This window comes from Crocuta crocuta, unplaced genomic scaffold, assembly GCF_008692635.1.
Source record: "Crocuta crocuta isolate KB4526 unplaced genomic scaffold, BGI_CrCroc_1.0 scaffold694, whole genome shotgun sequence".
In the NCBI taxonomy this organism is placed as follows: Eukaryota; Metazoa; Chordata; class Mammalia; order Carnivora; family Hyaenidae; genus Crocuta; species Crocuta crocuta.
The window spans coordinates 810,616-836,202 of NW_027527933.1; the positions used below are offsets into that span (position 1 = coordinate 810,616).

At 39.3% G+C, this 25,587-nt stretch overlaps 1 protein-coding gene across 5 annotated transcripts; it reads right to left on the minus strand.

Annotated features, from left to right (window-relative positions):
- Window positions 1-417: 417 nt before the first annotated feature.
- ZNF37A (zinc finger protein 37A) lies at window positions 418-25,587 on the minus strand. Of its 5 annotated transcripts, none has more exons than XM_077751850.1 (5): window positions 25,552-25,587; window positions 23,253-23,311; window positions 14,912-15,038; window positions 14,531-14,620; window positions 418-1,987 (listed from the first exon to the last, which is right to left on the minus strand). In XM_077751850.1, exons 2-5 carry the CDS (start codon window positions 23,265-23,267, stop codon window positions 534-536), a joined length of 1,686 nt encoding a protein of 561 aa, XP_077607976.1. In that variant the 5' UTR covers window positions 23,268-23,311; window positions 25,552-25,587; the 3' UTR covers window positions 418-533. The 5 variants fall into 5 exon arrangements, with proteins under 5 accessions (XP_077607976.1, XP_077607975.1, XP_077607974.1 ...); XM_077751849.1 differs by having other exon boundaries at window positions 25,411-25,561; XM_077751848.1 differs by lacking the exon at window positions 25,552-25,587 and adding an exon at window positions 25,298-25,368.

Here is a 25,587-nt window from a genome sequence, read left to right on the forward strand (position 1 = left end):
CATCTTAACAAAAGGATAAAGCTATTTCTAAATGAAAAACATTCTCCACCTTAAATTGCTAGAGGCCCTTCAATTCAAAATCTCTGATGTAAGCTTAGATTTTAACTTAAAGCTCCCACACACTTAAAATAATTTATTTTCTCTAGTAACTTCTGATATCCACTGAGATGCTACACACATCTAATAAAATACCACGATGCTTTCCTATAATTTCCTACAATCTGTGCATTTTCTATAGCCTGTGGATAAAGTATTTCCTACCCTATGAATGTTGACAGAGGTTTCTAAGTTGTGAGGTGTGGCTCTGGCTGATTTACTGATAAGGTTTTCTCCACTCCGAGATTTCTGATATATTCTATTGTTCAAATTCCATCACAAAACTTTCTATATTCAATAGCTTCCTATTATTATCTCCTTTCTGTAAGTTCTCTGCTGCATTGTGAGAGGTGATTTTAGACCTAATATGTTTTCAAAATCATTACAACAACAGATTTTTCTCCCTTTTTGCATTCTTTTTCTATAAATTCTTGACTTCACCCAGAGTGATTTCCCTCATTTATTACATTTATAGGGTTTCTCCCCAAATGTGTTCGTTGATGTACAGTGAGTTTTGACTTCACATAAAATGATTTTCCACATATGTTACATTCATAGGGTTTTTCCCCTGTGTGTGTTCTATGGTGTGCAATGAGTTTTGACTTTACACAGAATGATTTCCCACATTCATTACATTCATAGGGTTTCTGTCTTATGTGAGTTCTCTGATGGACAATTAGGGCTGACTTCTGACGGAAGTTTTTCCCACATTCATTACAACCAAAAGGTTTCTCCCCTGTGTGTCTTCTCTGGTGTTCTGTGAAACCCGAGTAATAGCAGAAAAATTTCCCACATTCAGTACATTCATAGGGTTTCTCACCTGTGTGAGTTCTCAGATGTTTGGTAAGGGTTGACTTCTCAGAGAAGGATTTCCCACATTCATTACATTCATAAGGTTTCTCCCCTGTGTGAGTTCTTTGATGTTTAATGAGGTCTGATTTTCTAAGAAAGGCTTTCCTACATTCATAACACTCATAGGGCTTCTCCCCTGTGTGTGTTTTCTTATGTACAGTAAGGACTGACTTAAATGAGAAAGATTTCCCACATTCCTGACATTCATACGGTTTCTCCCCTGTGTGTGTTCTTCGATGTTGAGTGAGGGTTGACTTTTCACTGAAGGATTTCCCACACTCTTGACATTCAAAAGGTTTCTCCCCTGTGTGAATTCTCTGGTGTTTAATGAGATCTGAATTCTTGTAGAAAGTTTTCCCACATTCATGACATTCACAAGATTTTTCCCCTGTGTGTGTTCTCTGATGTCTTGTGTGGGCTGACTTCTGGTTGAAGGTTTTTCCACATTCATGACATTCATAAGGTTTTTCTCCTGTGTGTGCTCTCTGTTGTACACCAAAGACTAACTTTTCACTGAAAAATGTTCCACATTCATTATATTCAATTACACTGTCAACTGAGTGGGTTCTCTGAATTGGAATGAGGTTTGACTTCTGGCTGAAAGGCTGAACGCTCTGCTGCTCAAACAGAATGGATTCCTCAAATAAATTTTCTCCATATTCATTAAATCCATAATGATTCTCTCTTGCATGTGTTCTATGACGAGCCTGGAGGGATGACATGTCACAGAAGATCTTCCCATAATCAGTGTGTTCACAGGAGCTCTTTCCTGTGTAAGTTTTCTTATGTACAACAAAGAGTGAATTCTCATGGAAAGCTTTCCTACATTCACTGTATTCAAAAGGTTGCTCCAAAATTTGAATTTTCTGATGATGAACAAAATCTTCATTAAGATGGAGGTCATTCCCATTTTTATTATATTTATAAAGTTTCTCTTCAGAATAAATTTCTTCATGCTTATCATTATGGAACCAATTTCTACCTTTGTTAGATTCATTAAACTTCTTTCTTGAATAGTTTCTACTACTATTAATTAATTCTGAAATATAAAGAGTGAGAAGGAAGATTAGTTAAAAATGAAAATTAGGAGAAACAGAATTAGTTAGGTTTTGGGGAGTGGATAAGTTTAGGTCATTATCTTCTCACATCTAGATTATGACAAAAGTATACACATTTCCAGTCTCATCTCTCTCTTCCATTCTACACATCAGCAACAAATCAAATTTCTAAGAACTCTAATTCAAAAGAAAACAGTACTATACCCAATCTCTAATATCTAATTCTGTTACTATCTCTAAATCTTTAGGAATAAAAACAGACAACAAAATAGCAAAATCAATGAGTGGTCAAGCCATCCTTGCCACAGGATCACATTTACAGCTCTTTTCTGATTTATAGGTATTTTCCTTTATTCCATCAGAGTTGTTCAAAAGTGAACCATCAAACCCTCTTCCAATGTTTTCTGGCTTTCCCCCAACCAAATCTCACCTGATTTAACATTAATCTTCAATACTGCACACACACACACACACACACACACACACACACTCACACTTCTACATCTATGCATAACATGAAAACCTACTAATCTAAACCTGGTCCTAAAACTGTCATTTACCTTTACTTTAATATTTTTTTGATTATGTATGCCTGCCTTTACTCCTCTGCTATCTATAATACTATATTTGTAACAATATATCATATGATACTATGCAAAATCCATACTAATACTATTGAGTCCAATAATCTAAGAACTGACAATATTTTTTAAAATGGTATCACACTGAAGTGAACGTATCAAAATCCATACTATTGAGTCCAATAACCTAAGAACTGACAATATTTTTTAAAATGGTATCACATTGAAGCGAACATATCAGTTATATCCAGATTCAGCTTAGAATCAAGCTGTTAATTTATAAACCTGGAATGAATATAATTTACTCTGGTAAGCCCAGCTGTTTGTCCCTTAAAAATTGCTCATTCTCATTCATAATCTTATACTCATGTTCTTTCACTGTTAGCTTATATTCCAATAATGTTTTTAAAAAGTTGCCTTCCCAAGTACCCCCATAATTTTCAGCTGCATTTGTTAAAAAAAAAAATAAACAAACATAAATAAAACATAAACAAACATTTCTCTCCAAAGAAAACATACAGAGAGATGGTCAACAGACATGAAAAGATGTTCAACACCACTCATCATCAGGGAAATGCAAATCAAAACCACAATGGGATATCACCTCACATCTGTCAGAATACCTAAAATAAAAAACACACAAAGCAACAGGTGCTGGTGAGGATGTGGAGAAAAAGGAATGCAACCTGGTACAACCACTGTGGAAAACAGTATGAAGACACCTCAAAAGAGTTAACAATAGAACTACCTTATGATCCAGCAATCACAGTACTGGGTATCCACCCAAAGTATACAAAAATACTAATTTAAAGGGATACATGCACCCAATGTTTATAGCAGCATTATTTACAATAGCCAAGATATGAAAGCAGCCCAAGTGTCCATTGATAGATAAATGGATAAAGAGGATGTGGTATGTGTAAATATATAATGGAATATTACTTAGCCATAAAAAAGAATAAAATTGTCCCATTTGCAACAACATGGATGGAGCTAGAGAATATAACAGTAAATCAAATAAGCCACAGAAAGACAAATACTTTTATGATTTCACTTATATGTGGAATTTAATAAACACAACACATAAGCAAAGGGGAGGAAAAAAGGAGAGAAAAACCAAGAAACAGATTCTTAACTATAGAGAACAAACTGTGGTCACCAGAGGAGAGTGGGGCTATGAGGGGATAGGTAAAATAGGGGTGAGGATTAAGTAGTGCACTCGTGATGAGCACTGGGTGATTAAAATAAAAAGTTAAAAAAATCTGTTTGTGTAATTTACTTTAACACAAACATGAACTATGCTGCTATAACACAAATGTCTTTGTTAAACACTGAATTTTTTTATGTTTATTCATGTGTGTGTGAGAAGGGGAGGGATAGAGAGAAAGGGAGAGAAAAAATCCTAAGCAGTCTCTGTGACATCACTGCAGAGCCTGACATGGGGCTCAATCCCCATGACTGAGATGACCTGAGCCAAAATCAAGAGTCGAGCACCCAACTGACTGAGCCACCCAGGAACCCCAAACACTGAATTTTTAAATATTCCATGCGGCTCTCATTTTCATTTAGCTAGGTTTCTGGCAGCATTAACTCTACCTATGATTTTCTTTCAACACTCTGAACAGATATTAAGTCAATGGTATTTAATAAATGGTTTTTAATCAGAATTAACTGGAGAAACTTACCAAACACAAATTTTAGGCATCATACTGAAAGATTTAGTGGTGTTTAACGTCTGTACTTTTAAAAATACTTCTGGGGTGCCTGGGTGGCTTGGTCGATACAGTGTCCGACTTTGGTTCAGATCATGATCTCGTGGTTTGTGAGTGTGAGTCCCCGACAGTGCAGAGCCCGTTTGGGATTCTCTTTCTCCCTCTCTGCCCCTCTCCTACTTATGCTCTCCATCAAAATAAATAAATAAATAAACCTAAAAAAAGCTTCTGAAAAAAAACAGTAAATATAGTAAAGTGCTAATGAAACACATCTAAAAAGCATGTGTAGAATAATATATTTAATATTTATGACATTATTAATATTAGTTTATAATCAAAATAAATATTTAAATTAACAAATCCAAATAAGCCTCATAAAAAGTGTCCTGTTCATCTGAGGGGGATTACACGGGGCTGGATTTCACATTACATGGTACCTTTTAAAAGAAGCATGTGTTACTTCTGTTAAGAAGAAACAAGGATGATAACAGACACGACTTTTCAGTCTCTATGTCAACGTATATAGAACAAATCACAATCTAATGCTTGATGACCTGGTATGTAAGTTTTTAAAGAATTTGTGGTAATGGCTTTCTGCATTATTATGAAAATCTGGCTCTATGCGGCTCCTTGGTCAAGTAAAATCATTAATGTGTAATACTAGATTTTTAAGGAGTGAAACCAAGATCTTCCTCTTTGGAGGATCAAAATCCTAACAGGAAGAGCAGTCTCTGAAAACCATAATCACCAGGATTATATGACCAGAAATTAATTTCATGACAGGCAGACATGGAAGGAGGAGTATGCTGAAGTACTCATGAGCTGCTCTTGGTAAAGGAAATTTGGGATAAAAATTATAAAACATATGTAATGAACACAAGAAGCCATTACTCAATGTCAGGCTCTCTTTCCATACCCTTTGCTTTCTGTATAGGTTTCTCATTTACAATCTCCATGTTTCCTACTATATTTTCCGTAATATTATTTTTTGGGTTTTCTGGGGTTTTTTTAGATTTTATTTTTCTGTAATGTTTACACCCAACATGGGGCTTAACTTATAACCTTGCGATCATGTGTCTCCTGCTCCACCAACTGAGCCGGCCAGGCACCCCTGCAATATCTGTTCTACCTCTGTTGTCTTCTCAAATTGTATTTTGATTACTGCAATGATTTTATTGTTTTCCAGTTATTTCTTCTGATATAACAACACAGAATTATTTCCTCTGATACAATAACAAAGAATTATTTCCTATGATATAACGGCTCATAATACATCTTCCTGTGGTCTTACTATCTCTTTCAAAACCAATTATTTGCCTATTTTATGTTCTTGTACACCAGAAGCCATTATTTCGTTGTTAATTTATATTAAAAACTAGTAACAATAGTCAGACATTATATGATAACATTTTTCAAGTGAATTATTTTTCACCTGCCACTTGCTTGCCCTGTCTTTTCCTGTTTCTCGTAATAACTCTGAATACATCTTGTATTATATTTCTTAACAAGGGCACTGCATGCGCTCCTCAATCTTTACTATGATCTCCAACCAACCGAGAGAATTCTTTGGTTTTTTTCAAGCATCAAAGTCTTTTGCACTTCCTACTACTTCACAGATGGCCTGCATCTTTCCAACACAGCTTGTGTGTGTGAGTCCTCTTTCTACTCCACCCCTCTGCTTCTCACACAGAAACCCCGCACGGAGACCTGCCACATCCTAGAGGTCCTTCCTGCTCTTCTGTAAGATGAGGTTCAACAATTTGAGGTCCCACCTTCAGACGCGGCAGCTCTGCACACATCTTCACCTCGTATTTCCCAGCTCCTGGCAACCCTTCACTTGTTCTGTTGTTGACAGTTAAGCTTTCTGCTTGTTCTTTCAAAAGTGGGTTTGACTGGTAGGTCTTAGCTCTTCCTGTTTCTAAGACGTCTAGGGTAAAATGTCAACTTTATGTTTCTATCTTGATGTATGTGTCTGAGGTCCCTTTACTTCTTGAAATTCTTGGCCTGCAGAACATCACCATCTCTCAATTTTATTCCATCCTCACAGACTCCTCCCCAACCAGTCCCCACTGCTCAATCCTCATCTTCATCACTTCTACACCTCACGGGGCCCCAGGATTCAGCCACAAGTGCACACCGCTGGTTTATTTACACTCATGAGCAAAAAGCTCTCATACAGCTCCCACATTTTTGAACATCACACTGCCGGCATCCACTCGTCTCTCCAGCTCCGCCCTAACAGGACTATGTATTGTTACCCCTAAAAGGCTAATAATTTTTTAAAAGGCTACATAACTAAAAGCTAACAGAGGCAAAAGAATGTAATAATTTAGAAATCCAAAATGAGTTGTGAAAAGAGGAATAAGAGAAGAAAGAAGAAATGCTACATAAAGACATGAACTAGGACTGCAGGCTTAAGCCCAATTACACCAGTAAACATAAATGGACTCAATAGTCTAAGAAATCTAAAATGTCAGACTAGATTTAACAACAACTAGAGACACACTTTAAATATAAGAACGTGGTAAGGCTGGTAGGAAAGGATGGATCAGAATATACCACAGAAACTCTAAAGGAAAGCAAGCTGGTGTGGCGATGTTAATACCAAAAACACACTTGAAGGAAGAACATCACTGCATATACGGAGACAGGCACCGCGAAGCGCTTCAAGAGTCCATTAAAAGGTGAGATATAACAATCCTAAATTTGTTTGCCTAATAATACAGCTTCAAGAAACATCACAGTTGGAGATTTTAAAACACCATTCTGTAACTGACAGACTGGCAGACAAAAGACAAACAATCAGGATACAGAAGACCTGAAGAAACAGCATCATAGAACACTATACAAAACAATCACACAATATACATCCTTCTCAAGTGCAGACATCAACAACTTTCAAGCAGATGAAATCACACAAAGAGTCTTCTCTGTATTAAATCAGAACTCAAGACCCGGAGGACAACTACAAGAGAATGATTTTAGAAGCAACTCACTTTTAAACAACTCATGAACCCATGGATCCAAGAAGAAATTTTAAAGGCGGGGGAAGTGTCCTAAAAAAATGTCCATGGCAGCCCTGCACCCAGCTCTGCCCCAGCCAGGATCCAATGCTGAAATTAGCTGCTAGGAGTAGGTGCAAAATTTGCACTAAGCAAAAAAAGGGGGAATTTTTAAAACCAGCTCTGTACTGTCTTGTGGCTACTATGTCCTACTATGTGGTAGAAAACAATCTGGCGTTAAGCCCCAGAGACAGTCATCCCTATCGAAGAAAGAAGTGCCTGTGGGTGAGGATTCAGTGTCCATGTGTAGAATCTTACAATAGTGGAGACAAGACGGATGATTTCTGCCTAAGGGAAGGCCATGTACAGGAGAACAGGACTAGGGGAGACAGACACTTTGGGAGTCAGCTGCCTTTTGGAAAAGTCATTTTGAACTTGCTGATGAGCTCTTGTTAAAATCTGATGCCTGACCTGATGGAGAGTGATAATAGGTGTCTAGCCTGTGGAACCCATTTTTGGGTGAATCAACTTGGAACCTACCACTGACGAGGTGAAAAAGACTTCTTATTTTATTTATTTTTTTAATGCTTATTTATTTTTTAGGGAGATAGAGGGCACATGTGTGCAAGCAGGGGAGGGGCAGGGACAGAGAGGGAAGGAGACAGAAAATCTGAAGCAGGCACCAGGCTCTGAGCTGTCAGCACAGAACCCGAAGTGGGGCTCAAACTCATGAACTACGAGATCATGACCTGAGCCAAAGTCAGACATTCAACTGACTGAGCCACCCAAGTGACCCTGAAAAAGACTTTTAAAAATAAAACGCAGCAAGAAAGGCCTCGATGGAGTCACAGAGCTCTCCCCCAGCTGCCCGCCTTGCTGTGGCCTTCGGCACTGCCAGGCAGTTGTGAAAGCTGGCGTGGTCCACCTGTGCGGTGGCAGACTCTGACCATGACAATGCTAAAAGCCACCCTGTGGCACTGTGAGCTGTGGAAACACCATGGATCCTAGCAGAATCATGAAGAGGGCTGGTTCCGATGCAGGGGCCTGCAAAGCCCAGACCACAGAGCTGACTGTTCTCAGCTCATGTTCCTGTGGAAGGTACAAGGTGGGGGGTTGGGGGGGCACCCATTCCTGGAACAGGGAATCAGATCTCAATCTTAACCTCCTCTAGAGGATATCTCACCACTGTGACTTTTCAATAATGAGCAAGAATGACTATTTCTCTCACCTCTTTCTTGGCACACACACCTCAGCAAAGCTGTCCTCAAAAGGGAGAGTCTCCAGGCTATTTCCTGGGTATGATTAGGGGAAAAGGGGTGAATGTGGGGGCGGGTAGTATATGGACCTATTTGAAAATTCAACATCTCATCCTGACCGTTCACCCGGGCATGATGGATCTCTTTTCCCTGACAGCGACTCCAGGCCGGAGCATGGACAAAAAACAGTTTCAACATCAGAATTAATTCTGTCTAAGCCATAGGAAAATCCTTCTGTTACAGGCTTGTGGTCTCCTTTGTACCTGGCCCTTCCAGATGAAAGGTCTGGCTGAGAGTAGAGGATGGCTGGAAAGATTGTGAAGCTACAGTTACCAGTAAGACACATGGACTTTGTAATGATGGAAGGAAAGCACACTCTGTGACACCAGGAAAGTGAACCTTTATAGCAGCACGGGGACAGAGCTGTCACGGGGTCGGGATTGTCATTGGGACGTGGCCATCAGACCTGCTCTTGGAGTTCTCCTCCCAGAGGACCAATGCCTCTGCTGCTCCCACTAACTGCCGGCCATGCTGTCCAACCCAACTACAAACTGCAGCCAATCCCTGGCACTGAACTTGGCAGCTGCTACTCCCATCCCTGCGTGCTGCTCTGACCACAAGTCAGCAGCTCGGAGTACCTGCAGGTGCCGTGCACACCACAGAGAAGGGGGTGGGTGAAATGGTGTCATAGACAAGCAGGACTGTTTGGAGCTGACTGCCTGAAGAGAGGACAAAACAGAGTATTTAGAGCGGTACTGGGGTGGGGGTTCTAAAGCTTACCAGATGGTGAGAAGCCACCACGATGAGGGGGAGGGTCCTAACAACTGCAAAATCTTTATTTCCAGGTGTACCCTCTGGGATTTTGTGTGTGTGTGTGTGTGTGTGTGTGTGTGTGTCTGTGTGTGGCATTAACTTGCAACTGAAGTGTGATCTGCACCCAGGGGGGGGTTATCAGAAACACTCAAGTATATGAGGAAACATCTGGTGCTGAACAGACCCCAGACGTGCACCATGTGAGCAGTGTCACCTCCCATGCTGTTAGCAAAGGGACAGAATCTCTTCCTGCCTGAGCTGAAATGCTTCATGACCCTACCTCAGCCTGGAAGGCATTCATGTCAGTTTCAACTGGCTGGCCACAACTGTATGGACCACAGAGCGTGCCATAGCCTTCTTCCACGCAGACCAAGGCACAGTCTGGGCAAATATTAATATACACCGCCACAGCCGGTTTGCCGCCTTGGCCAGGTAAAAGGTGAATGGAAAAACGTGAAGAGCATATAGCTTCTCGCATACAGATCTGTATGGTTCAAGACTAAAACAAAATGACTGAGGAATGGCACATACACAGAAAAACTGGCCAGAAGTCAGAAATAAAATGAGTGGTACTGTGGGACTGTAGGGAAAATAAATTTTATGTTACTGCACAGTTAGGCCTTCTTGAGCAAATCTCAATAAAACTTGGAACTTAAGGTGCAAGAAGGAGGCTTGAAAATTTATGACTAATGAGATAGGGACACACTCTTAATAGATTTATATTTCAGTGGGCATGCTGGACCTGGGACCCTGATGCCATCCTGGGTATACAGCTGGAGACAGGGGCACCTAGATGGCTCAGTTAGTTAAACGTCCAATTCCCAGTTTTGACTCAGGTCATGATCTCACGGTTCATGAGTTTGAGCCCCATGTGGGGTTCTGCACTGAAAGCATTGAGCCTGCTTGGGATCCTCTCTCTCTTCCCCTCCCCACTTCAAAATAAATAAATAAACCTTAAAAATACATACACACATACACATACATAGCTGGAGACAATGGTCTTCTTTTTCCCTGAAGAAATTTATTCATAGTCCAAAGGGTCAGAGTGTGAACTCTGGCTCCTTCCAAAGGGAGCAAAGGTTCTCCTCTCTCCTTTAGAAAGGACAGGGGGACGGGGCGCCTGGGTGGCTTAGTCGGTTAAGCGTCCGACTTTCGCTTGGGTCATGATCTCGCGGTTCGTGGGTTCGAGCCCCGTGTCGGGCTCTGTGCTGACTGCCAGCTCAGAGCCTGGAGCTTGTTTCAGTCTGTGACTCCCTCTTTCTCTGACCCTCCCCTGCTCACGCTGTCTCTCTCTCTCTTAGAAATAAATAAAACATTAAAAAAAAAAATTTAGAAAGGACAGGGGGACAACTACCTCTCTCCTCCATGCAAGCACCCTGATTCATTTTATCAGTGTTCTGCACCCGAGATACCAACTGTACACGTACGTGCAGGACCCCTGGTTTCTGTCTCACTGCCCCGAGAGTAAGAAGTTGAGGTACACCGGAACCACAGAGTTATCACTTGGTTTCTGCTCTATTCCAGAAACCTCGTGTACTGTATTTATGGTAAAATTAACAAAGATAAATAGTAAAAATTTAACAGTCTGAAATTTACAATCTCCACCAAGAGATAACTTCAGACCCAATGGGTGAAAATTGGTGAAATCTTTCAGACACTAAAGATATAACATAATCTCACATAATATCATACATAGAAAAGTATGAAACACTGCCCAGCTCATCTTATGAAGGTAGTATAGTCTTCGACCCCAAACCTGAAACGACTACGATGAAGGACAATTATGGGATAATACCTCTCATGAACACACGCACAGAGAACCCTACACAAAATAGTGAAAAGCCAAATTCAGTGATTATAACAGCAAAATACATTATGATCAAGGAGAATGTATTTCAAACATATCAGGTTGGTTTAACACTTGAAAATCAATCAAGATTATTCACCCTATTAACAGAATAAATACGAAAGAAGTATGACTATCTGAATACATGCAGAAAAAGCATTTGACAAAATTCAATACTCAGTCATGATCTAAAAAATAAAAACCTCTTAGCAAATTAGGAATACAAGAGAACTTCTTCAAAATGATAAAGGACATTTATAGAAATCCTTCAGGTAAAGTCAAAATCAATAATAATATACTCTTGACCCTGAAGTCAAGAACAAGACAAAGATGTTCACCTTCACCACTTCTGTACATTGCATCACTGCCATTCTTAGCCAGTACAATAAGCAAAGGAAGAAAACATATAAACATTAGGAAGGAGAAGTAAACTTGTCTTTATTCCTAGAGAACACAATTGTTTACCTACAAAATTTTTAAAAATCTATAAAACAACTACCAAAATAAGTAAATTTAGCAAAGTTGCAGGATACAAAGCCAGTGTGCAAGTTAACAACTGTTTTTCTATACATTAGCATTAAACAACTGGAGAATAAATAGCATGAATAGCATAAAGTTAAAAATGAAAATAGTATAAGAAAATATAAAAATATTTAAGAACATATTTATTAAGAGGCACCTGACTCAGAGGGGCATGTGACTCTTGATCTTGGGGTCGTAAGTTCAAGCCCCATGCTTGGCATGGAGACTGCTTAAATAAATAAAACCTTAAAAAAAGATATATTTAATGAAAGATGGGAAAAACTACTAAACTGAAAACTACAGAATCAGGAAGAAATTAAAGAAGACAAAGCAGAGTTATACCATGGTTATGGATTGGAAAACTCAGTATTACGAAAATGTCTATTTTCTCCAAAATGATCAGTGCAATCCCAAAAAACTCTAAAAAGGATAAGTGTAGGTGTAGGGGGTGTGTGTGTATTTGTACAAACTGACAAGGTGCTTTTAACATGTACATAAAAATGGAAAAGCTACTAGTGGAATGCATTGTCCATAATACCTGGCAACACAAAAATTATTTTAATATATTTTGTAGATTAAAAGTGTTCTTGGAAAAAATAAAAAAATTAAAATGTTCTTGGGGAGCCTGGGTGGCTCCGTTGGTTAAGCATACAACTTCAGCTCAAGTCATGATCTCATGGTTCGTGAGTCTGAGCCCCGTATGCTGGGCTGTCAGCACAGTGCCTGGAGCCTGCTTCGAATTCTGTGTCTCGCTCTCTCTCTGCCCCTCCCCAACTCCTGCGCTTTCTCACTCGCTCTCTCTCTCTCAACAATAAACATTTTAAAACATTTTTTTAAATGTTCTTAAGAAGTAAATATATAAATCTAACAAAAATGGGGTGTCAGGTCGGTTAAGTGTCTGACTCTTGGTGTCAGCTTGATCAACCTGATCTCAGGGTTCCGTGAGTTCAAGCCCCAGGGTGGGCTCTGAACTGGCAGTGCAGAGCTGGCTTGGAATCGGATCTCCTCTCTCTCTCTGCTCCTCCCCTATTCATGCTGTATCTGTACCTCTCAAAATAAATAAATACATAAATAAATAAAACTAAAAAGATGTTCTTGGCAACTTTCTGTATTTGTATTATAGCCAAGCAACCCTGAAGAAAATAGTCAGCCCAGGGGCACCTGGGTGGCTCAGTCAAACGTCCAACTTCTGCTCATGTTGATCTCACCGTTCGTGGGTTTGGGCCCGCATCAGGCTCTGTGCCGACAGCTAGCTCAGAGCCTGGAGCCTGCTTCAGATTCTGTGTCTCCCTCTCTCTCTGCCCCTCCCCTGTTCATGCTCTGTCTCTGTCTCTCAACAATAAATAAATGTTAAAAAAATTTTTTTAATTTAAGAAAAGAAGAAAATAGCCAACCCAGAAGGCTAACACTGCCAGATGTCGTAACTTATAATTAACTTATAAAAATAAAAGGCAGTGTTATTGTCGTGAAGATGGATAAACCAGCCAGTAGAACAAATCAGAAAGCCCAGAAACAAAACCACAAGTCATACGCTTCAGAATAAGACAAGACATAACTGAGAAAAGATTTCAATAAATACATACATCTGTCAAAAATTCATATCCAAGATACATATTAAAACTTCCAGAATTCAGTAAGACCAATAACCCAATAAAATAATATCAAACAAAAGACCTGAACAGTTACTTTGTTAAAGGACATTCGAAAAGCCAATAAACATATGAAAGGATGCACAACATCGTGAATCAGCAGAGAAATGGGAATTAAAACCTAATGTGATGGCACAATACAAACACTAGAATGGCTACAATTAATTAGGCTGACAATACCAAGTGCACACAATGATGAACATTCCTAGTGGCAATATAATTTACTACAACCATTTTAAAAAACTAAAAAATACTGATAAATATGTAGCTACTCTGTAACCAACAGGTCCATTTTTGATCATACATGTAACAGACATAAGAGTTTAGGGGGTGCCTAGGTGGCTCAGTAGGGTGAACATCCAACTCTCAATTTCAGTTCAGGTCATGACTTCACAGTTCATGAGATCGAGCCCTGCGCTGGGCTCTGTGCTGACAACATAGAGCCTGCTTGGGATTCTCTCTCTCTCTCTCTCTCTCTCTCTGCCCCTCCCCGGCTCACATGCATGTTCTCTCTCTCTCAAAATAAATGAATGAAATTTAATATATAGACAGATATAGATATAGACATATAAATATGATTTCAAAGATTTTAAAACAGTTTATTTCCTCCAAAAGACACACACAAGACTATTTATATCAACGTTTCTCAAATACTTTAAAACTCAAAACAAACAGGTTTCAAAACAAATATGTATTCTTAATATGTAGTATAAAAACAACGGGATAAACTCTGGGAAAGTCACAACAGAATGCTACACAGCAATTTAAAACATTAAACTAATCATAGACACAACATGGGTGTTTCTCAAAAACATAATACTGAACCAAAGAAGCCAGATGCTATCTATACACACACACATATAATATACACATGGTCTACATAAAAATATATAGCTAGTATATCTTAAGATGTGTGCACTTAACTCAATATAATTTATTCCTTTTGTATATAGAAGTGACACTGGGAGATTCTGGGTGATTCAGGGACACTGAATATTTGAGTCAAGCCAACATGCTGCTTCTAAAGGCCTAGAGCCTCTACAAAGTGATTCCTGAAGACCAGTTCAATGGTCCTAAGCTCTGAACTAACCCTGTCATCTAATTTCCTCCTAAACTCCAACTGACTCGCACTGACTGACTCACCTGGGTCACTCTGGTCTGGGGACTCTAATATCCATGGCTCCTCTCCTTGCTCCAACTTGAGGATCACTTCTGGTTTAGGAATGGATAACCCTGTGAATAGGAAGTGTATGACACGGGACAAACTGGATGAGTTTCAGGACTTCTGAAGGTGGACAACACTGTAATTCCAAGACGACACAATAAAACAATGTTAATTTAATCCCTGTTATGGGACAGAGAAAAACAAATTCCTTGTGACAACCAGAAGGGATAAATCATCCTTGGTCTCCGAATTCCAAAGCTAAATATTATTATATCCTACAAAAACTCTACAGGTTTCAGTAAACACAAAAAGGCACATGCACATACAGGACGTCTGCCTGAGAAACAAGCACTACCTACCCACTGACACAAGGTGGCTGTAGTTCTCCAGCATCACGTCCCTGTACAGGGTCCTCTGAGCAGGGGCCAGGCGCTGCCACTCCTCCTGAGTGAAGCCCACAGTCACATCCCCAAATGACAATAATCCCTGAAAAAGTACATTTTCTGTTCAGTCTGAAGTTGTCAGAATCAGGAAATATGAAAAAAAGATGTTCAAAGACCAATTCTTACCTTTTTTCACTGTGGAAAATTGACCAGAAAATGTTACTAACCTCTACTATATAGCTTGTTTTGTGTTTTACTTTGTAAGTAAAACAGAGATCAGAGTAGAAATACCACTGGTCAATCCATTTATTATTTAATGCAAAAAATCTGAGTGCACACATATACTTGGGACTGTCCTAGTTTCTGAGAATTCCAAGTGGAATAAAATACTCTTCCCAGGATCAGAGAAGTTTTTTTCCTAAGGAAACATAAAGATATACCTGCCACAGGACTTAATGAATACACACCTAAGAAGACATCAAGTTTATATATCAGGCTGATTCTTGGCACAAAAACAGCCTACAACCATGAAGCAACAAATAAGTAAAAAGAAACTAAACAGCAAGAAAATATAGTAAACGCTGCAGGTACGGGAGAGTCTGATTTCCAAGCTACCATATTATTAGATGCAAATACCTACTGTTTAATAAAAAAAAATCACAAGGTATACAAAGAAAATAGGAAACTATGAAACCATAAAATACCTAGAAAAAACAGAGGTGCTAAGCTCCTTGACACAAATGATTTTAGATTTGACACCAAAAGCAAAAAACAAGAAAGAATAAATAAATAGGACTATATCATAATGAAAATGTTTTGCATGCCAAAGAAAATCATCAGCAAAAACGGAAAGGCAATCTACTGAACAGAAAATATTTCTGTGTCATATATCTCATATCTCATAAGGGACTAGTATTCAAAATATATAAAGAACTCACAGAACTCATTTGCAAAAACAATACCTAAACAGACATTTTTCAAAGAAGACATACAGGTTTATAAAAAAGATGCTCAACATCATTAATCATTAGGGAGATGCAAATCAAAACCACAATGGTATTACCTCATATCTGTCAGAATGGCTATCAAAAACACAGGGAGGAAAAAGTGTTAACATGGATGCAGAGAAAAGGGAACCCTTGGGCACATGTGGTAGGAATGTAAATTGGTGCTATGGAAAACAGTATGGAGGCGCTCCAGAAAGTTAAAAGTAGAACTACCATATGATCCAGCCATTCCACTTCTCAGTGTTTACCCCCCAAAAATAAAAACATTAACTCAAAAAGATACATGCACCCCCATGTTTACAGCAGCATTATTTACAATGTTCAAGATATGGACACAACCTAATTGTCCACTGATGAATGAATGCATAAAGAAACTGTGGTATGTATATACAATGGAATATTATTCAACCATAAAAAGAATGAAACCTTGTCATCTGCAACAACACGGACAGACTTTATGGCATTATGTTAAGTGAATTAAGTCAGAAAGACAAAGACAACTCTCTTGTATGTGGAATATTAAAAAAAAAAAAGCTCATACAAAGAACAAATTTGTGGGGGGTTAGGTGGTGGAAAGAGTGAAGTCTTTTTTAGTTTAAAAAAAAATGTCTCGGTGTGCCTGGGTGGTTCAGTCGGTTAAGTGTCCGACATTGGCTCAGGTCAGGTCATGATCTCACAGTTTGAAAGTTCAAGCCCCATGTCAGGCTCTGTGCTCACAGCTCAGAGCCTGGATCCTGCTTTGGATTCTGTGTCTCCATCTCTCTCTGCCTCTCTCCCACTTGTGCTCTGTCTCTCTATCTGTCTCAAAAATAAATAAACATTAAAAACAAAACTTAAAAAAAAAACCGTCTTAAAGAGAACAAGAAAAATATAGTATTTTTTATGAACATTGATATAAAAAATCCTCAACAAAGTATTTCCAAACAGAATTCAACAGCACAGTAAAAGGATTATAACATTTCACAAAAGCTATAGTAATCAAAACATATGATACTGGCACAAGAAAAGACAAAAATCAATGGAAGAGAATCAAGACCCCAGAAATAAACCCATAACTATGGTCAATTGATCTATGACAAACGACACAAGAATAAACACTGTGAAAAAGACAGTCTCTTCAACAAGTGGGGCTGGGAAAACTAGACAACTACATGAAAAGACTTAAGCTGGACCACTTTCTTACACTATATACAAAAAGAAACTCAAAAGGGATTAAAGACCTAAATGTGAGACCTGAAATCATAAAACTCCTAGAAGAAAACTACAGCCATGGAGCACCTGGGTGGCTCAGTTGGTTAAGCGTCTGACTGCAGTTCAGGTCAGATCTTTCAGTCTGTGAGTTCGAGCCCCGCATTGGACTCTGCTGACAGCTCAGAGCCTGGAGCCTGCTTCAGACTCTGTATCTGTCTCTCTTTTGGCATCGCCCCTCTTGCACTCTGTCTTGCTCTCAAAAATAAACATTAAAAAACAAAAAAAAAACAAAAAACAAAAACTATAGCCAGTAACTTCTTTGACATTGGCCACAGAAACATTTTTCTAGATATGTCTCCTCACGCAAGGGAAATAATAGCAAAAATAAACTGTTGCAACTACACCAAAATAAAAAGCTTTTACACAAAGAAAACCATCAACAAAACAAAAAAGCAACCCAGGAAATGAGAGAATATATCTGCAAATGATATATCCAATAAAGAGGTTAACATCCAAAATACATGAAGAGCTTACACACCTGATTAAAGCAGACATACAGGGGTGCCTGGGTGGCTCAGTCAGGTAAGCATCCAACTTCGGCTCAGGTCATGATCTCACGGTTCGTGGGTTCAAGCCCCGTGTTGAGCTCTGTGCTGACACCTCAGAGCCTAGAGCCTGCTTCAGATTCTGTGTCTCCCTCTCTCTCTGCCCCTCCCCCACACCTACTTTGTCTCTCTAACCCTCTCTCTCAGACACATGAAAAGAGGCTCAACATCACTCATCATCCAGGGAAATGCAAATCAAAACCATAATGAGACATCACCTCACACCTGTCAGAACGGCTAGTATCAAAAAGAATGAGATCTTGCCATTTGTGACAAAATGGACGGACCTAAAGGTATTATGCTAAGTGAAATAAGTCAGACAGCAAAAGAAAAATACCACATGATTTCACTTCCATATGCAATCTAATAAAACAAAACAAATGAACAAAGAAACAAAAAAGAGACCTGTAAATACAGAGAACAAACTGGTGGCTGCTAAGGGAAGGTGGGTGGGATATGGGTGAAACAGAAAGAGGATTAAGAGTTACAACCTTCCAGTTATAAAATAAATAAATCATGGAGATGAAAAGTACAGAACAGCACACAGTAATACTCTAATAATGTATGGCAATAGCTGGTGATGACACTTACTGTGGTAAGCACTAATATACAGAATTGTTGAATCAGTATGTTGTGCATCTTACATGAATATAAAATTGTATGTTAACTGTACTTCAATTAAAAAATAAAATAAAATAGGGGCACCAGGGTGGCTCAGTCGGTTGAGCAACCAACTCTTGATTTGGGCTCAGGTCATGATCCCAGGGTCATGAGTTAGAGCCCTGCATCACACTCCACCCTGGGAATGGAGCCTGTCTGAGAGTCTGTCTTTCCCTTTCCTTCTGCCCCTTCCCAACCCATGCACATGCTCTCTCTCTAAAAAATTAATTAACAAAATTTAATTTAATTTAAAAAAAGGATTATACCATGACAAAGCATATCTATTCCTGGATGCACGGATGGTTCAACATACAAAAATTGATTAATATAATACACCACATCAACACAGTGAAGGGAAAAACCACATGACAATCTAAAGTGATGTAGAAAAAGCATCTGACAAAATTCAACAATCTTTCATGGTAACAACATTCAACAAAATAGGAAAAGAAAGGAACTATCCCCACATAATAAAAGCCATGTATGTAAAACAACAACAACAACAACAACAACACAAAACCACACAGGAAAAACTATTCTCAATGGTGAAAAGATGGAAAGCTATTCCTCTCAGATCAGGAGTAAGGCCAGGATGCCTGCTTTTACCACTTGTCTTCAACACCGTACTGGATGTTCTTTCAGAGCATTAGATAAGAAAAAGAAATAAAAAGCATCTAAATTGAAAAGGAAAAAGAAAAAGCATCTGTGCAAATGATATAATCTTACATGTGGAAAAACCTAAAGACTCCACAAAAAAAGCTGTTACATCAACTAAATGAATTCAGTAAAGTAGCAAGATACATTCACACACAAAAATCAGTTGCATTTCTATATAGGAACAATGAATACATGATCTGGAAAGAAAACTGCTAAACCAATTCCACTTACAAAAGCATCAAAAATAAATCTTACAAACTAATGTAACTTAAGATGTAAAAGATTTGCACAATAAAAACTACGAAATAGTGCTGAAGGCATTAATAAATGGAAACACATCCCGTGTTCAGGGATTAGAAAACTTATTGTTAAAATATCAATACTACTCAAAGTGATCTACAGATGCTATGAAATCCTTAGCAAAATCCCAATGACATTTTTTGCAGAAATTAAAAAACTTAACCTAAAATTCAAAGAAATGAGAATATCCACAACAATCTTGGAAAAGAACAAAACTGGAAGATTACACTTCCTGATTTCAAAACTTAGTACAAAGCCACAGTAATCAAAACAGAATGGTACCAGCATAAAAAGTAAGACCAATGGAATAGGAAAGAGAATCCAGAAATAAACCCTCACACATACTGTCAACTGAGTTTTGACAAGATGATATCAAGACCACTCAAAGGGAAAATGACAGTCTTTTAACCAAATGGCACTAGAAAAACTAGCTAGTCACATGCAAAAGAATAAAGTTGGACCCTTACCTAACACCATACACAAAAATCAACTCACATCAAGTACCTAAATTTATGATCTAAGACAATGAAACTTAGAAGAAAATATAGGACAAAAGATACACAACATTGGATTTCGCAATTATTTCCTGGATGTGACATCAAAGGCATGGGTAACAAAGAAGAAATTGACAAACTTTTCATGAAAATTGGAATATTTTCACATCAAAAGATACTATCCACAGGGTTAAAAGTCAATCCACAGGATAGGAGAAAATATTTATAATTCATGTATCTGATAAGAGATTAATAACCAGAATATAAAGAGAACTCCTAAAATTCAGCAACAAAAACCCCAAAAAACTCAATTCAAAAAATGGGCAATGTACTTAAACAGGTATTTATCAAAAGAGGATATACAAATGGCCAATAAACATAAGAAAAGATATTAAACATCATGAATGATTAAGGAAATACAAGTCAAAGGTACAATAAGATTGCTACTATCAAAAACAAAAAACAACTGTCGGTGAGGATGGAGAGGAAACAGAACTCCCATGCACTGCTGGTGAGAGTGTAAAGTGGTACAACCACTGTCAAAAAAAAAAAAAAATAGAGAGTTTTCAAAATTAAAACTAGAATTACCATATGACCCAGCAATTTTCCTTTGAGGTATATATCCAAAAGTAGGTCTCAATCAGATGTCCCTACACTCATTTTCAGAGCAGCATTATTATTCACAATAGTGAAAACATGGAAGCAACTCAAGTGTCCATGGACAGATGAATGGACAAGGATAATGTGTATATATGTATTATGGGATATTATTCAGCCTTAAAAATGGAAGGAATTCTTTTCTTTTTGGTATGCAAAAAGCAGAAATTTATTATTTCTTTTTTTTAATTTTTTTTTACATTTATTTTTGAGAGACAGAGCATGAGCAGGGGAGGACAGAGAGAGAGGGAGACACAGAATCCAAAGCAGGCTCCAGGCTCTGAGCTAGCTGTCAGCACAGGGCCCAATGTGGAGCTTGAACTCACGAATTGCGAGATCATGACCTGAGCCAAAGTCAGACACTTAACCAACTGAGCCACCCAGGCACCCCAGAAATTTATTATTTCTGAAAAAAAGAGATCAAATACAAAGTTAGATCACTTTAAAAATACAATTAAGATCTGTAGTTCAACATTTCTTTTCACAAATCATTAACATTAGTTTGAAGAAGAGTATACAAACATAAAATAAATAAGCAAAAACCTAAAGCATACTTTATGTACACAATAATCATAATAGAAAAAGATAAAAATACAGTTCTTACTAATCTATATCAGGATAGTGACCACTTTTTAAAATCAAAGCTAATAGTGTATAGGAAACAAGGCAAAGATTCAGACATCAAAAGCAATAAACAAATAAACTTAGAGAAAAACATCAGCATCAAAAATGGAAAGAATTCTGCAATATGCTACAACATGGATGAATCTTGAGGACGTAATGCTAAGTGAAATAAGCCAGTCACAAAAGGACAAATACTACAGGATTTCACTTATATGAGGTACTCAGAGTTGTCAAAATTTTAGAAATAGGAAGTGTAACGGTGGTTTCCGGTGCCTGGAGGTAGGTGAGATTGGGGAGTTCTTGTTTAATAGGTATAGAATTTCAGTTTAACAAGATGAAGAGTATGGGGATGGATCATAGTGATAGACGCAGAACAATGTGAATGTACCTAATACCATTGAAGAGTACACTTAAAAGTGTTTCAGATGGTTAATTTTGTTATTTGTATTTTGCCAAAATAAAAAAGTAATAATGTACTGATATGTACTAAACATGGATGAACCCTGAAAACATGCTAAGTGAACAAAGCCAGACACAAATGGCCATTTGCTGAATGACTCCATTTGTAATAAATACTCAGAACAGATCAACCCATAGAGACAGAACACAAATTGTTGGTTGCCAGGGATTGCATGAACAGAAGAACAGGGAGAAACATCTTAATGGTTTTCAGTTACCTGCTTTCAACTAAGTTGAAAGAGAAACTAATCAGAGTTGTATTAAGAAAACAATTCCATTTACAACAGCATCTAAAAGAATAAAATACTTAAGAATAAATTTAAGAGTATGTAAGATTTGCACACTGAAAACTACAAAATATTGCTGAAAGAAAACGAAAGAAGACCTAAGTAAATGGAAAAACAGCTCACGTTCACGGATCGTAAACCATCCCCAAAGTGATATACAGATTCAATGCAATTCTTATCTAAATCTCAACAACTCTGGGGTTTTTTTGTTTTTTTGGTGTGTGTGTGGGGGGGGGTGGTTTTTCTGTTTTGTTTTGTTTATTTGTCTTGTAGAAATAGAAAGGCTAATCTAAAATTCACATGGACTTGCAAGGGACCTTGCTATAGAACAGTTTCTACAGTATAGTTACACAGTATGTTAAACATAGAATGAGCTATCTATCTTACTCCCAGGAAAGTGAAATAGGTCTTCAAAGAAAAACTTATCCATGAATGCTCACAGGAGCACTATTCTCAACAGACAAACATGGAATGAAGGACTATATATCGTATGACTCCCTTTGTATCAGATATCCAGAATAGATAAATCCACACACAGAAAGTAGATCAGTGGTTGTGAGGGGCTGGGGAAGCTGGGGAGTCATGTGCTCATTAAGTCATGGCACTGCTTACTAAAGGTATGAGGTTTCCTTCCCGTGTGATGAAACTATTCCGGTAAGAGATGGTAGTTATGGTTGTCCAACACTGTAAATGTATTAAGTACAACTGCGCTCTACACTTTAAAAAGGTTCAAGGTTGAATTTCATTCATTTACCACAATTACCACAATTTCATTCATTTACTACAATTTTCAGTTGTGGTAAAATACACATAATACATTATGTGACACAATGTCACCAAACGATGTTTATCAAAAAACTTTTGTATGTCCCAGTTTCAAAACTCAGTAAGATCACAAGATGTGCGTTCATCTACAAGGCATCTTTGCCCTGCTGTATCAGAGGCCAACAAGCAGCACACCTTTTTGGTAAATGGCCACTGAGTAAGTATTTCAGGCTTGCCGAGCTATACAATCTGTCACAACCACTCAACCCTACCTCTGTAATATGAAAGGAGTAACATCTCTCCACAAATAAATGAGTGTGGCTGTGTTCCAATAAAACTTTAGAGACACTTAAATCTGAATTTCATATCACAAAAAAATCACTCTTGATTTATTTCTGTTTAGCTTGTGGGCCATAGAAAAACAGGCCGCAGTCTGTATTTGGCCCATGTACTGTAACCCGTAGACTTGTACTCTATATTCTCCCTGGTGTTAACATATTTATTTCTACTATTTCATATGAAGGTACAGACCTTTTATAATAAGCCTCACATAAATTTGATAAACCTCACATAATCATATTAGGCAAAACTGTGAATAAACGAACACTCACCTGGGATGTGATCATCTTCTGCTGGCTCTGGAAGAGTGTGGATCGCCAGGAGGGCACAGCTGAGAAGGAAAGACGGGTCAGGAGAGATGCCACCAGCCTAAAAAATCCCACGTAGCTGCTGGCAAAACAACTCTGAAGGGGAGATGTCTTGAGAAGGGGCAGAAAGGACAACAGAAAGGGAAGGAGTAGCCCAGGAACGACTCTGGAGTGCTGGGACACACATGCGAGTTTTTAAATATAAAAAGATTTGTTTTCAGGGTGCCTGGGGGCTCAGTAGGTGAGGCGAGAGACTCTTGATTTTGGGTTGTAGATTTGAGCCCCATGTTGGGTAGAGATGTTACTTAAAGATAAAACATTTAAAATAAATTTTGTTGGGGCACCTGGGTGGCTCAGTCTGTTAAGCATCTGGCTCTTGATTTCAGCTAAGATCATGATCTCACCGTTTGTGAGTTCGAGCCCCGCCACTGGACAGTGCAGAGCCTGCTTGGGTTTCTCTCTCCCTTTCTCTTTGCCCCTCCCCACGTTGTGCATGTGCTCTCTCTCAAAATAAACTTCAAAAAAATAAATAAAAATAAATTTTGTTTTCTACTGAGTTACCAACAATGTATACTCTAACCCAGAAAAATGTAAACAACACGATACACTAATAAAGCAAATCAGGACAAGCCAAGGAATGGAATATAGGGATTTCATAAAAACTGATGCTGAGCGAAAAACACTCAAGCTGTAATATTCGTTATATACCAGAGTGTCCCACTAGGTTTTGAATAATGGGAGAGAATTTTAAGGGCTGATCTTTTTGTAAAAAAAAAAAAAAAAAAAGAAAGGTTGCTTTAACTCAGTTTCAGGTTCTCGAACCTAACTTTTGATTAAAAACAACCACCACAAACTGATTCTGACTTACTGGTTGCCAAAGCAGAAAACACCTGCCACAGCCATCAAGAGACTCCATGTCTGCTTTTGGTTTTGCCAGCACAAAATGTGTGACTATGAGCAGTCACTTAAAGTTTGAGACCCTTTTCCTTCCCAGTGGCTATCCCCCCCCACCCCATCTTTAAGCAGAGCACAAAGAGATGAGACCTAAAGCCCTCTCCTGCAGTACCATCTCCGATTCTATCAGATCAGGAAGAGGGGGCATTCAGCCCATGGTTAGTTGAGCAAACGGCTCAGCATCTGGGGGTGGAGCAAAGAAAGAAAGGATGAAGAAGGTGGCTTTCTTCCCTGTGGCTAGCAAGCCCTCTCTTCCAAATGTCTCCACAGCTACCCCACGAGCGGTAAGTATTTTTTGTTCCTTTTGCTTTACCCTCCTCTCCCAGTCACAGCTTCCATCCCTCCTGAAACCTGGCCCAGAACGAACACCTTCACCCAGTCTGCGAGAATCTGGACACACAGCGGCTCTGGCAAGTCTTTGCTCCTTACACCTTCGCTCTGCATTACTCCTGCGGTCTGGGGCCAACTGACCGACTGTCCTAGGAGCGATCCCTGCTCCTGGGGGTACGTCCTTCTTCCCTCACAAGAGCTGCCCTGTCCCAGGAAAACTGGGCACAGCCGATGAGAATCCTCACCCAAGATCGGAAGCTCCTGGCCCTTTCTGTAACCCTGAATCGCAAGCTGGACCTTTTGTAAACGCAAACTGGTGCTACTGAGAGTGCAGGCAAGGCTGCAGGGTGCCAGCGGGACCTGGACGCCTTCATTCGGGCGCCAGGCTCATAGGTTCTCCATAAACAATGAATGCCCAAATGCAAGGCCAAGTTCACTTGAAAACATTACTCCCCGGGAGAGGTCAGGGCTCCTGTAGCTACTGTGGCCGCCTCGCTCCCAGGTTTGATGCGGGGCAGAAGATGGGGCAGGGAGTGCATCTGCACGTTCGCCACCAGGGCTTCAGTCACCTCCCAGAGAGCGTTACGCGGTTACCATGGGGACGCGACACTGACCACTGGTGGCCGGGAGGACTAAAAGGGACCTGAGTGGGGACAAACGAGGTTCCTCCCAGGAGAGAAGAACCCATCCACGAGCGCCCCAAAGCCAGTTTCCGCCGGTCTTACCGAGGCCTCGCCAGACCCTTCACGTCGGAGACGAAAACACGAAGCTTCGCTGGGTAACAAGCGCGAGGACGCGCTGGTTCGCATTCCATGAATACAGACGGAGCAGGACTCACCCCGCGTTCAGTCACCGAAGGCGTTTCCTCCGTCACCAGCCCCTCCCGCACGGAGCATCCCTCTCACGGGTCACCCACACCCAAGCGCACTCCCGCACGGCTCACTCGCTGCGTCCTCCCAGCCTGCGCCCTAATCCTCACCCGGGAGAGCATCAGGGGCCGTCTTCTCGCGATGTC

What these genes read in the sequence shown, in the direction of transcription:
- ZNF37A (XM_077751850.1), bottom strand. An exon ending in CAGCCACCTTGTGTCAGTGG is followed by an intron (nt 14,621 to 14,911) that starts GTAGGTAGTGCT and finishes TCCTATTCACAG; the next exon opens with GGTTATCCATTCCTAAACCA. An exon ending in CCCAGACCAGAGTGACCCAG is followed by an intron (nt 1,988 to 14,530) that starts GTGAGTCAGTCA and finishes TTTATATTTCAG; the next exon opens with AATTAATTAATAGTAGTAGA.